The 12,894-nt window shown below is 39.6% G+C and overlaps 1 protein-coding gene across 2 annotated transcripts in view; it reads left to right on the forward strand.

Annotated features, from left to right (window-relative positions):
* The window catches only part of creb3l1 (cAMP responsive element binding protein 3-like 1), a 49,855-nt gene that overhangs the window by 25,494 nt on the left and 11,467 nt on the right, over positions 1-12,894 (forward strand). For both annotated transcript variants that reach the window (XM_030410000.1, XM_030410001.1), the window contains exons 4-8: positions 7,713-7,867; positions 7,954-8,035; positions 8,178-8,383; positions 10,209-10,355; positions 10,683-10,741. In XM_030410000.1, the coding sequence (XP_030265860.1) occupies positions 7,713-7,867; positions 7,954-8,035; positions 8,178-8,383; positions 10,209-10,355; positions 10,683-10,741 (649 nt within the window). The remainder of the gene's footprint in view (positions 1-7,712; positions 7,868-7,953; positions 8,036-8,177; positions 8,384-10,208; positions 10,356-10,682; positions 10,742-12,894) is intronic.

Genomic DNA, 12,894 nt, shown 5'->3' on the forward strand with positions numbered 1-12,894 from the left:
GAGGAAAAACGTATAGTAACAACTCTACAGAATGGTGTGATCCTCTGTTTCCAGCAGATTTCTTATTATTTACAGTATGCCAGATGTAGAATGATGAAAGTGTTTAACTGCATGTCTGTTTGCATTGTGGCATTTTGAAGTGTTGTCATTGTGATTTTAAGAGCATTGTCCTTGGTCTTCATGTATACCACGGGATGAACTACACTCGATGCCCCACCTGTTGAAATTGATCCAGTCATATAGTATAACCCTAATAATTGCATTTCAAGGTTGGCCTTGAAAGTATATACTGTAGCTACAAACTCTGTGTCACACCATTGATGAAATTTAGAGACTGGAAAAATATATGCTTACAAACTAATGTGGAAAAGCCAGTAGATGCAAAAGTTGTACAAAAACACTGGGATCTCCGTTACTCAACCCTAATCTCCAGGGAAACATAGTGCAGGCTTAAAAGGTCTTTCTGCACACTGCACTTTGTGAATTTTCACACGCCTTCAGCATCCAGTGAGGTCAGCTCAATAAGAGCTGCTGCTTGTTTGTCTTGATGAGTCAGGTTAATCAACCATCTGGGGATTTCAGAAGTTGTTGACCTTTCAGAAAGCCAGTTTATTGTGAGTGAACAAATGAACATAGATGGCAATTTAAGTTCCTTCCCAAGTACAATTGTTAATTATTTATAAAACATTATTTATAACTGGTCAATTTATAGTCAATTAAACTTTAGATAATAGTTATTTCACTGGTAATACACAATGCCATTCTTTATAAGCCATTTATTTAGCAACTGTCGAGGTTTACAACCATCAGTTGCAACTTTATAGATGAACTACTCAGTATTGATAACCATTTTCAAGGTATTATGAACATTGCGAGTTTGCAATAAGAAATGATTTAATAATGTTATTGAAGTAAAGTAATGTAAGAAGTTAAATAACAATTACATGAAAATGTATTTATTATAAATGCACTATTTATTAATGATGGTTATTATTATGTGTTACCGTAGAATAATAAGATGTTATGTGAAGCATGGATGCCAATTACTGGTCAAATTTGGTCATTTTGATATGGGTCACTGAATGTTTTTTACAGGAAACTGCCCGATAAGAGACACTGTACAGGCCACCGCTTTTGCCTCAGTACTTACATAATGTATAACCCTTGTTACAGTATCACAGTGTTGAATTACAGAAATCTCAAGTCTTTTGTCCTTCACATGGAATGGTTGGCCATGTCACCCAACCTGAACCACATACAGCATCACTGATGCAGGAGTCAGGAATACCCATTTTTGCCTTTGAGGTAATTATCAAGTGTGGGGTATGTCTCCAGATTGGGATACCGGATATGCAATAAAAGTTAAATAAAATGTCCGTCATTATTTTTGCAGACCAAACATATTCATAACACACAAAATAAAAATTCAGCTATGTCACAGAATAAACAAGTGAAGCACTAAAATATCCCAATATCCCCAACTCGAATAGTATATTTATTTAGCGCAAATGAGAATGGTGCTCAGCCCAAGATGATGTAAGGAGGAGGGAGGGATGGCTAACTGCAGAACGCACAGGAAGTTAGTTAAAACAAGGGCAATGGGGGGCATAGAACCTAAAGCCCCACCAGAGATGGTGCCTATGCTATGCAAGCTCAGATAGCGCAAATGCTATCTGCACTTCTATTGTGTTGACATTAGCAAACATCAACAGCACAGTTTAATCAACATTTCATAATTGCAGAGCGTATGGAGGTCATCTTTAGCCATTTTGAATATGTTGTTTACAACATTTGTTTGTTTACTTTTTATTGATGCTCAGTAGCAAGTTTTTCACTTTCCAGGCACCTTTTCTTTATTCTCATTCACCTCTCTCTTTCTTGCTTAGCTTGTGGTAGGCAGCAGTTCTTGTTGCTCTTACTCAGGTGAAGCTGTGTGTTTTACTGCATCTACTACTGTGCTGCTCCATCTATTGTGTTTATAGTCTTGCTGTCCCACTGAGATCAAACACAGTCACCACCTCTACTCTGTTGAAAGCCCTTTTGGTCATTAGCCATTGCTCTATCGTAGGATTTATGACCTTTGGTTTACAAGCCACACAGGCAGACCCTCTTGTATTAATAGCATCCAAAGAGATTCCATAAAGTAGTTAAAAAGGGGATCCGGTTTTTCTGTAACCACAGCATCTTTGACATTTATATTATACTGAACATCAATTCTGGTAATACGAGGGGAAAGGAACAAGATGGATGCAGAATGAAAAAAATGCAGAAAATAACACGAAATTATCAGGTTTTGAAACAAACTTCCCTCCAACACCAGCAGAAGTAAGGTGATTTTGTCTTTACTGAAACTACCAGAAATGTTACAGGGAAACTTTTGTATTCAACAGCTAAAAGCTGACAGCTTCTGGCATTCATTAAAAATGGTGGTGGAGGGCTTCCAATCAAGCCCTGGTTTAACAAGGGCAGGAGGCTTAACGAGACTTAGGCTCGCGGCAGGCCTCATTAGAAGAGGCTTCTGAGGGTTGCACCTATACAGAGGATGTGAGGAATAGGTAGATTGCCGATCCATCCCAAAATTGACTTTAGATGCTACCCCTCATCTCTTTTAATTTGTCGTTAGTGATTTTCCTTCACCTTGTTGATCAACAACACAAGTGAGTAAAGATATATTAGAGGAAGCAGTGAATATGGGACTTATGAGTGGAACTGTAATCTTTTAGCAGTCAGGAAAAATATTTTGCACTTCATCTAACACATTAAATGTATTTATTCTTTGTCAGCCATATACAATGTGAATGATGAATCTTGCTAGTGTTAGATCCCGAGTTTACCCCTGTTCAGGAGGTACTGGACCAGCTTTCCAGGCCCCTGAACCTACAGGGTGTTACTTTAATATGGATATAAATAGGGACTGCTTAAGCTTTTATCGGGGAGACTCAAATATCTTCTCACCACCTACATCCGAATGTCTACCCTGCTACATCTGGCTTAGCACCTGACTTGAATAGCTGACCTCGAATCAGATACGGCCACATGCCATGCCTGTTAATGTGGCTCTCTAAATGATTTTAGCACTTGATTTGGTGCTAGGATGAATTTTAGGGGCTTTTTGTGAACCCTAGGCTAAAGTAACCTTTAAGAACCTTGAAGATATTTAACCTACTTTTTACTTTCATCAAAGAATAATGAAATCTGTTTCCACAACTTTCACTTTAACTGCATTATGTTGGTTTTATTGCATAGGGCAAAGCATACTGCTCATACCTATCTCAAGTACTATCAATCATCATCAAGAATATCTATTGGTAAAAATCACAATTAGATATATGATAAAGATAATATAAAGGGTTGAGGCTGGATAAAATACTTGAGATTGAGAGGGTCAGGCTGTCGAGCTCAGTACTTATAGCTGTGGGACTAAGGCCACACTATCTGCCCCCACAGCCCTAAGGTTTTATATTGGCATATGATATAGACATGACAGGGCAATATTGCCAAATTATATCAGCTAACCAATCCGTTTTGCTCTAATTTAAATTTAGCACACAATTTATACCGCATTATCAGGTACTCACTAGCTACCCAGGAACTGAGCTGAAACAAACACCACAAATAGTGATTACCTAGGTTACAGTTCTTTTCACAAGTGCTAGCATCATCTGAAAATGTCTATAACTCCTAATTCAATAGGCTAAAGGACAGATTGCTTTGAAGTTTGCTGACTCCTTTGTTTATTTATCGTGTGCCACCTTCCATATTAAATAATGGGTTAAAATACATGTTTATTTTGTGTGTGTGTGTGTGTGCATGTGTGTTTGAATCACACTGTTTTCACACACACACACACACACACACACATACACACACACACACAGACACACACACACACACACACACACACACACACACACACACACACACCAATGCATGTTTTACCCAGCACACACAGCTAGTAAACTTCAGAGCATTTTTAGCAGAATGTTGCTAGGAAACAAGGAGGTGATTAAAATGTTGTCCATCCCCAACACACACGCACAGGCCTCGTCTTGTTAAATTGCTTCTGCACTGTTTCTGCGCAGCAATATGTTTGAAGGGGAGAAGCTGAGGCCTTTAACCCCAAGAACACCTTACCTGCTGTTAGCATTGGTGGTGGTAGTATTATATTGTGGGGCTGTTTTGCTGGCAGTGGATCTGGTTATCCAAAGAAAATAAATGAAACAATGAGGAGGGAGGAAAGTCCCCAAATTCTTCAGAAAATCTGAAAATCAATCAGCCAGAAGATGGGGTCCTGGGTGGAGTTGGGTGTTCCAACAGGGCAGTGATCCCAAAAGCACATCAAAAGTGGGAATGAATAGCTAAATGGCCTTCCCAAAGTCCTGACTTGAACCCACTGAGATCATGTGGCCTGTGCTGAAGAAACAACTTCATCACAGGAAGCTAACAAATGTAGTCAAAACTTCCCCAGTTCTGTCAAGAGGAGCGGTTAAAAATTCAGCCAGAGGAATAACAGAAGAAATAACAGAAGGAATACATTAAAGAGACAGTGTGTAACGATTTAAGTAATTTATTACCTCAAACCAACGTCTTTGTTCATAAGTAAGTCCTCATTGGTGTACAATTACCTCTGCCAACAATCTGACTTATTCTCCTGAGCGAAGAATTACCTATCTGAATATACATAGCACGGGCAAGCTCTATGGAGGCCGCCATGTCTTTCCGGTTTTAAAAAAACTATGGACTGCTGAGAGGGACACAAAGCACTACGTGGTACTACGTAGTAAGGCTAAACGCGTTTTCGCTCAGAGCCAGCTTGACTGCAAAACTGAGAGGGAGCTTTTTAGTTATAACCTCTAGTTTTATAGCCTTAATAACTAACTACATCTTTACCTCATTACTTGAATCAGTAGAAATACTCGACGCTGTTGGGAAAGAGTCCATATTTTGAAAATGAGTTTCTTGTCCGTCAGGGCCACCGTAGCTTCCGGAACGTCTCCAACGTCTTCAGAATGGGAGGGGTGAGCAAAGGAGTGTTGCAATGTAGAACCTCACAGCTAGATGGCGCTAAATACTTGATATATTACACACTGTCCCTTTAAACACCTGTCTTCACAGGTCAAGTAGCATTTTCTATGATGAATAAACAGCCTTTTATGTGTAGAATTCTGTAATGGTGTAATGCTCCTTTTTTAAAGGCACCTAATAAGACATCTGATGTAAGAGAAATGCCTTATCAGTTAACATCTTGATGCTGTCTCACTAGTACCTGTTTTTCCGAAATGGCACAGGTTCGGTTGCAAAATGAAATTGATTTGGAACCCTGAAAGTAGGTTCCCAGCTAGAAGCAAAACAATACCAATCCTTCCTTGACTTGAAGTGCAAACCGTGATGACATTCGTGGGTGATAAATTCAGGAATCAGACACCAAAACACTGCACACAGTGATTTATCATCTTCTAAGACAAGACATTATATAACACTGGAAAATGATCATGACAGCACTTGTTTTGTCTGTTGTGCTGCAATCACAAGATAAACAGTAAAATAGGTGTTCACATAATGAAGTTATGTACCAGTGACTGGCCAGTTAAGTGCCTTCTGAATGAGGCTGCATTGCGTTGCAGCAAAAGTTGAACCAGGTACAATTCATTTTCGAGATGCCCCTTCTTTTTTGCTGGGTTCAGCTTCTCTATCATGCCAATCAAGTGGTCCCATTCAAATGACTGAGGGATCTACATATTTTCCTGCAATGTTTCTGTCTGAGTGAACACAGCCTTGTCAAGTCAAGTCAATTTTATTTATATAGCCCAAAATAGCAAATCTGCCTCTAATGGCATCAAGGACTTTAAGGCTGCACTTCTTCCCCTGAAAAAAACATTTTGAAAAAGTCAATAGGACAGTGATGTCAAAATATATGTTTTTTACTTGGACCAGTTGTCAGTTTGCTCTTGACATTTGCCTTTAAAATTTGATGGTGTTCATGTGGTTAAAGGTTTTATGTATGAATTACTGTAAGTCACTTTGGACAAAAGCATCTGCTAAATGCCCTAAAATGTGAAGGGGCAATTTGTAAGATATGGTTAGAATTTTTGGTTAGTCTTTCAAAACGTGAACTGACATTATCAAGAGGGTGTGACAAAGCAACAGTGCTGAGGTTATAGGTGCCTACGTACTGTTTTTCAGATGTTAGCATGCTAATCAGCTAGAGTAATTTCTGATGGAGACATAAAAATGCTTAACAAACTAAACTCAAAACTTCATGAAAGGAAATATTTTTAAACACAGTAATCTAACTGTAGAACATTTAGTTATCTAACTCATTATTAAACACTAAGATGCAAAATATATAAAACAACTTAGCTAAACAGTTTGTCTTTCCACAATCATTTCTGCTTTGGTCGAAATAATATCAATTCACAGAGTAAGATGTAAAAATATTCACATTCAGTGTTCAGGTCCAGTCCAGTCCAGGCAGCTGGGATGGGCCTTATTATCCAAGGTTGTTTTGGGGGCAGACTCCCATCAAGTAATAATACCCACAGCTAACTGAGCTACTTGCTAACAACAGTAAGCAGTCACACTGTCACAGTCTGTAATAGTTTTAAAACTACCTTCAGATTCTATTGTCACTGATGATATGTGATGTTGTTTGCCCCACAATAAATCCCTGTCAATCCTTGGCAGCTCTGGTTTACCAGAGGCTATTTCAGGAGGTTGGCTGGTGCTGGCGTGGAGGACCAAAAAACCTCTTCTTCATCTTGTCCATAAGAAACCAAATATTCTATAAGTGCTTCCCTGCAGCCCTGTGGTGGCACTGTACTCACAGTAGACTAAACAATGGAGTACCTGGGAGATGCCCCTATAAATATCTCCCGATAGGGTTTTGGTGAACCTGCTTAAAGTTGTACTCTCCTAACTTATGTTTGGGCCAGTAGATTATGCATATTTCCTACAGGCATTATCTTCTGTTTCTGTTCTCATGAAGACGAGACCAAGTCGAGACTGGTTCAGATTGCTTTTATTTCAGGGCAGATACACTCTCAGTGGAGACAAATTATGCACCACAGTTGCCAGAGCGACGTCGTCCAGCAGTCTATAATGAGCAGCTTTGTCAGGAAGTACTCAAATGTTTGGGGAAGCTCTTTGGAAGTGTGATTTATAAGACACCAGTTATTTCCCATTGGAAGACCTACAGCAAAGCCTCCCTGAAGAGGGATATAGTTAGGTTTACTTAAGTAAGTCAGAACATTGAGGTCCATTCTGCTTTCGGAAAAGGGTAAAGATATGTTTTGGCTGGAATTAAGGTTTATATAATACCAAGAATACATTATATATTTTTAAACCATTTTCATTTATATGTTATGTTCCCTTGGGAATAATCTTTATCACAACACACTGGGTGCAGCTCATCAATGTCAACATGTGCCATCATTCCAATGTACAGATGCCATAAAGTGGCAAAAGGCTAAACTGCCAGAAAGCACCAGAGCGCAGAACAGTTTAGAAGGAGTCATCAAGTAGTGACTCTGATAAGTCAAATTGCTGTGGAAATCAGTTTAGAGGTCCCACCTACAATTGTCAAAATTTGGAGCCAGTGTATCAATAATCGTATAGCAAGAGGAAGTGAAATGATATATTGCTGTATCAATATTTAGTCCAAAAACGATTTGTAAATGTATCTATTGATTTGATGGTATTTGATCTTCCCATAGAATTTGAATGGAACTTCAGTCAGGACCTTTCAGCCATCTTGGTGAAACAGGAGGAGCCTGATGTGGGTCAACGGTTAGATCCTCAGCCTCTGGAAGGCCCATCTCTCATATTAAGCCCTGCCCCCCCACATAGAGGATCGCCATGGAGACACACGGTAAGTATCCACGAACGAACACTACATGTTGTGTCGGATTAAAAGCGATGTTCATCACTATTACTGTTGTTTATGTGTTTGTGTAGGAGTGCAGTGAAGACGATGTGAAGCCAGTAGCCATAAAAGATGAACCCAGAGAGACTGGACAGTACCTTGGCCTGCGCAGCGGTACGCTTGCCACACCCACACACCCACATGTTACAGAACAACACCAACAGACATGTCATGTGTAGCAAGCTGGTTTGGTTACCAAAAGAATAGAGAATTGTTTACAGTAGAAGCACTCATTCAACACCCTCATCCCCTTTAGACGATGCTCTTCAGCTCCCGCCCACCCCTCCTAGCAGTAATCATGGCGACAGTGATGGCTCCCTCCCTCCCTCCTCCCCACACCTCCCTCTGCCACCGTGTTCCCCTCAACCACAACAGAGGCCAGGAGGTCGTGCCTCTTCCTCCTCCTCTTCTTCTTCCTCCTCCTCAGCCATCTCTTCTTCACCTCTCCTCACTGCACCACATGTGAGTAACAGAACACCATCCTGAATCTTTTTGTCTTGTTTTTCCCTTGTAGAGAGTACACTGGTCAAGAGTCTAATTCACTTAATTCTGAACTAAAACAGAAAGTTAAAAGTATCACATACAGTACAGTAAGCTAAAAATATAATGTACGTTCTGTTCTGCTAATGGTTGAGGTGACAAAATTATGGTGCAGAAGCCCTGCAGCACCCACAAAGCAGCCCCCTGTGGGTGATTTATTTTTTGGGATATTTTTTAGATTTTAGTATTTGCTGATTTCCATTTCTAATGTACTGTTTGGTCTGTGTATTAACTTTAAAGAGGCAGTTCAGGCGTTTCCTCTCTCTAAGTGCTGTATTACCGTGACAGGGTAACTGAGAGCCTCTGTCAACATATGTTTCCTCTTACCTGTAGTGCTATTTATCCATCTAGATTGTTTTAGTTGGAGTTGCTGAGTTTTTGAGATATCAGCTGTTAACATGTCTACATCTTCACAAATATAATAGAACTTGATGGCATTCAACTTGTGGTACTCAACGCTCCAAAAAATACATTTGACAAACAGCAATCCCTGCTGGAAAAACCACCGTAGACCAGCACCAAAACCAGCACCATAATATGTTGGTCTTGCTGGTGACCAGTCATGTCAAGACCAGCATATGTTGTGTTTTGGTGCTGGTCTATGCTGGGTTTTCCAGCAGGGATGTCTCTTAGGGATGCAAGATAATCCACAGAACTTGTTGTGTTCAGTTGTACATAGAAATGTTTTTTCATTTTACAGAACAATAGCATATCACTGTGCCAAAGGAAACATGGTTCATTCTCGTGACAGCGCAGGGTGTAAACATATTAATGTAGTCCTCATCAGCTGAGCTGTAATGTTAGCTAGCTTAATTAGCTGTGTTAGCTAGCTTCTTTTCCATTGGCAGAAAGATGCTTCCCCCTGTGCAGTCATATGGAAAGAAAATAGTTCTTACATGAATCTGCTCACAACAAGGTCTGTGGTATTAATTTAAGTAACTGGGTCAGGGTTCTTGGACAGAGACATTGCTGTATAGTTTTTCAAATGTATTTTTTGGTGCCTAAGCAGAGTGCATTTTAGTGCCATATGTTTAAGAGAAAGCAGACATTTCTGCACCGATATTTCCTAAATGCTGCAACTCACACCAAAACAATATAGATGGATAAATGGCACTACAGCTAACAGACAAAAGGTTTTTATGATTGCCATTTTATTGATATAACATATAATAAAGTTACAAATGTAATGGACAAGAATCAGACACACCAGACGTACAGCAGGTTTTCCAGAAAGACAGTCTTTACTGAAGGCAGGTTTGGTACCCAGGAAATCACTCAGTCTGGCAAGGAAAACACAAAAGGCTAGGCAAGGCAAGGTCCAGAAATAGGGTTAAAAAAAACTAGTGTGCAGTAGTACGTTTACGGGGTATTGTGTGAATAGGGCAGACTTTTGGTTTGTGAACTGTTATCATGGGGTTAAATCACTCCAATAATGGGCTGACACAATGGGGCCTATTCACTGAATTTCTGTAATTTAGGGTCTGGCTACTGTCCGTCTGATTCAGCAGCTTTGGTCTGAATCATTTCTACTAATGACACAAAATAATGTCTTATGATTAAATGTTTCTACAGAATTGTGGTAAAGCTATAAAATCACTATTTTCTCAGTAATCTCTTTTGTGGATTAGTTCAACATGTAGAAGTAGAAAGGAAAAGCTGATGAGTCAGTGACCCAAGGGTTCGTTTTAAACCAAACTGTTGGTAATGGTTGTATATATATTGATCTAGAGTATGTTTCACTGTGCAGAAGCTGCAGGGTTCAGGACCCCTAATGCTGACAGAAGAAGAGAAGAGGACCCTGGTCGCTGAGGGTTATCCAGTACCAAACAAACTTCCTCTCACAAAGAGTGAAGAGAAGGCACTGAAGAGAGTCCGGCGGAAAATCAAAAATAAGGTAAACACAAATATGTCTTGTTTTGTTTTTGCTCAAAGAACTTCACTGAAACCATCAGGCATTTTCAGAATCAATGACTCAGATCTCCTTCTCGTCTGAGAGGAAAACAGAACTCAAAAATAACAGTTGAGTAGTGGCATTTTCTCCAAATGATGCTGCTGATGCTGAAACCGAAATTACTGATGCATGAACAGAATTCAAAGCATTGCAAATAATCTCTGTCTGAGCAAATGTATTTGGGAGCCTAACACTCAGTAAGGTTTGTAAAATACGGATCACTACAGTGAAAGTCTTACATCACTGATACTTTTCTGTTTTTCTTCCTAGATCTCAGCTCAAGAGAGTCGGAGGAAGAAGAAGGAGTATGTGGAATGTCTGGAGAAAAAGTAAGGCTCGGAAAAAAATCTTTGTCCCTATTTTTTCCATTTCTTTTCCACTCCTTTTGGTTTACCTTTGTATCCGTGTATTCTTCTTCTTTCTCATTATTCTACCCTCAAATGGTATTAAGGTAACCATATTGGAGTATATAAGTGGCCATATTATTAGAATAGTCTAGCCCGAGCAGTCAAAGCAGATATCCCGATTTTTAAAAACCCTCCGGTACTTAAAGAAAGAGAACAACACCCCTGGCAGCGTCCACACCACAACTATAATGACAGTAACAATGGGGAGCAATATTGTTAGGATCACTTTCACAGCAACGTGATAAACAATAGAAACACTGACAGCTAAACAAAATCCACCTGAATTTACACAGCCATTAAGCAGCTTCATTTCGGGGTCATCTCCCTTAAAAGTCAGGAGTCATGCTTTGCCGCGTCGAGGTGAAGTCTGAACAAGTGAGTCATAAGTCTTTTGCTGAAGATGACAAGTGGCTCTGCTGTCCTGACATTGGTCAGGTGTTTGTTCCCCCACTGAGGCGCCAGAGCAGAGAAGAGTCGTGACTTGGCTGAGCGATCTTTGTTTACTCTCAGGGATGGCGATGACATGACAAACATAATTTCACCTGAGACATACTGCCAAATGATCTTTGGTGCCGATGGGGTCTCTGAAGTCTGCTTTGATGTCCTTTAACGATCGCCAGGATAACTGATGCTCTGCCAAAAGTATTAATATAATTTGTCTTCAGAAAATCACAGCTCTTCTTCCCCTTACAGCAGTCATTCATGAAGAATTTCATACAAACCATTCATCAGTGTGGATGCTAACATCGTTATCTTTATGGGTATAGTTATGGTTCTTGGTATGGACAGCCCGTAAGAAGGACCAGATTTGAAAAAAGGGTCTAACCTGAAATTCTGAATCAACATAAACGTTTTTATTAATTTTTTTCACTCTGCTAATAAACAGTACAAAAATGTAGGAAAATACAATGCTGCTTTTAAATCTTAGAAGTAAATGTCAGTTTGGTTATCATAAATTCTCTCTGCTCTAACAGCCCCGGTTAAAACTTTTTAGTGAAATAAGACTACTTTTGTACCGAGCAACAGACATTGCTAATAAAAGGGCTAATGAGCCTACTGACAAAATCATCAAAGGGCTGGAATGAGGTTGTTAAAGGGCCAAACTCAGCCAGCTTATTGGTCTGGACTTTTTAAAGATGCGGATTGATACACACTCAGTGGTCTAGTGAGTGTTTACAGCAGCAGGACCTGGCCTATGTGTGACTTGACTCATGATAAACTTCAGTGCCCATGTTCATCATATTATCACACTGCAACAGTGCTACTCATTGATGTGTTGAGGAATCATGGAGCTCTGTGGCACAGGCAAATACGATCTATCAGGCTTTACCTGTAAGATCAGTTCATATTTGGTTTTGATCTTTTTATTGGATTTGTTGACAATATTGAATAGAAAAATATATAATAGCAGACTTATCCTCGTAGCTTGATGACTGGATGTTTCTTATCAAAAGGCTCCTTGGGAGACATTGTTTGGCAACCTCTAAAATCTGTTATCTGTTCCCATCATTTACTTTCACTGTTTTTCAGTTGAGTTGTTTTTTTTCTAAAAAAAACCTTCTCACTGAGTCTGAAATAAATCATGGAATAGTTTTTGTACTACTTATATAATCATCAGTTCAACCATTAGAAATGAGTGACGGTTACATTGCAAAACTTTTACTTCCACTTCTCCAAGCAGTCTAACAATGTATCTAACAATGTTGTATTTGGTCCAGAGAGCAGCCAAGTTGGCTTGTGACGTTTCCGCTGAGTTGAACCTAACCATAGGCCTTTTTATGCATAATTGTGCTATTTTTATGCTGGCACAGGGAAGACATGAAAAATGCAGCTGGCAAAAGAAAGAATAGATATAGCTGTGAGATGCTGAAGGGAACTTGAATGCAGTTTTTGTAGTTAGAGGTTTTTCCAACTACTTTGGATCTTAGTGTGGTAACAGACATAAGACCTCTGTAGGGGAGGAAACTTGAGGTAGCACACCAGCAAACTCACAGGTTCTTTTGGGGTCAGATACAAATGTCTAGGTGAACATATAAAACATACAGAAGGTATTTCATCTTCAAAAGTTTGTCTTT

Source organism: Sparus aurata, chromosome 24, assembly GCF_900880675.1.
Source record: "Sparus aurata chromosome 24, fSpaAur1.1, whole genome shotgun sequence".
Lineage (NCBI taxonomy): Eukaryota > Metazoa > Chordata > Actinopteri > Spariformes > Sparidae > Sparus > Sparus aurata.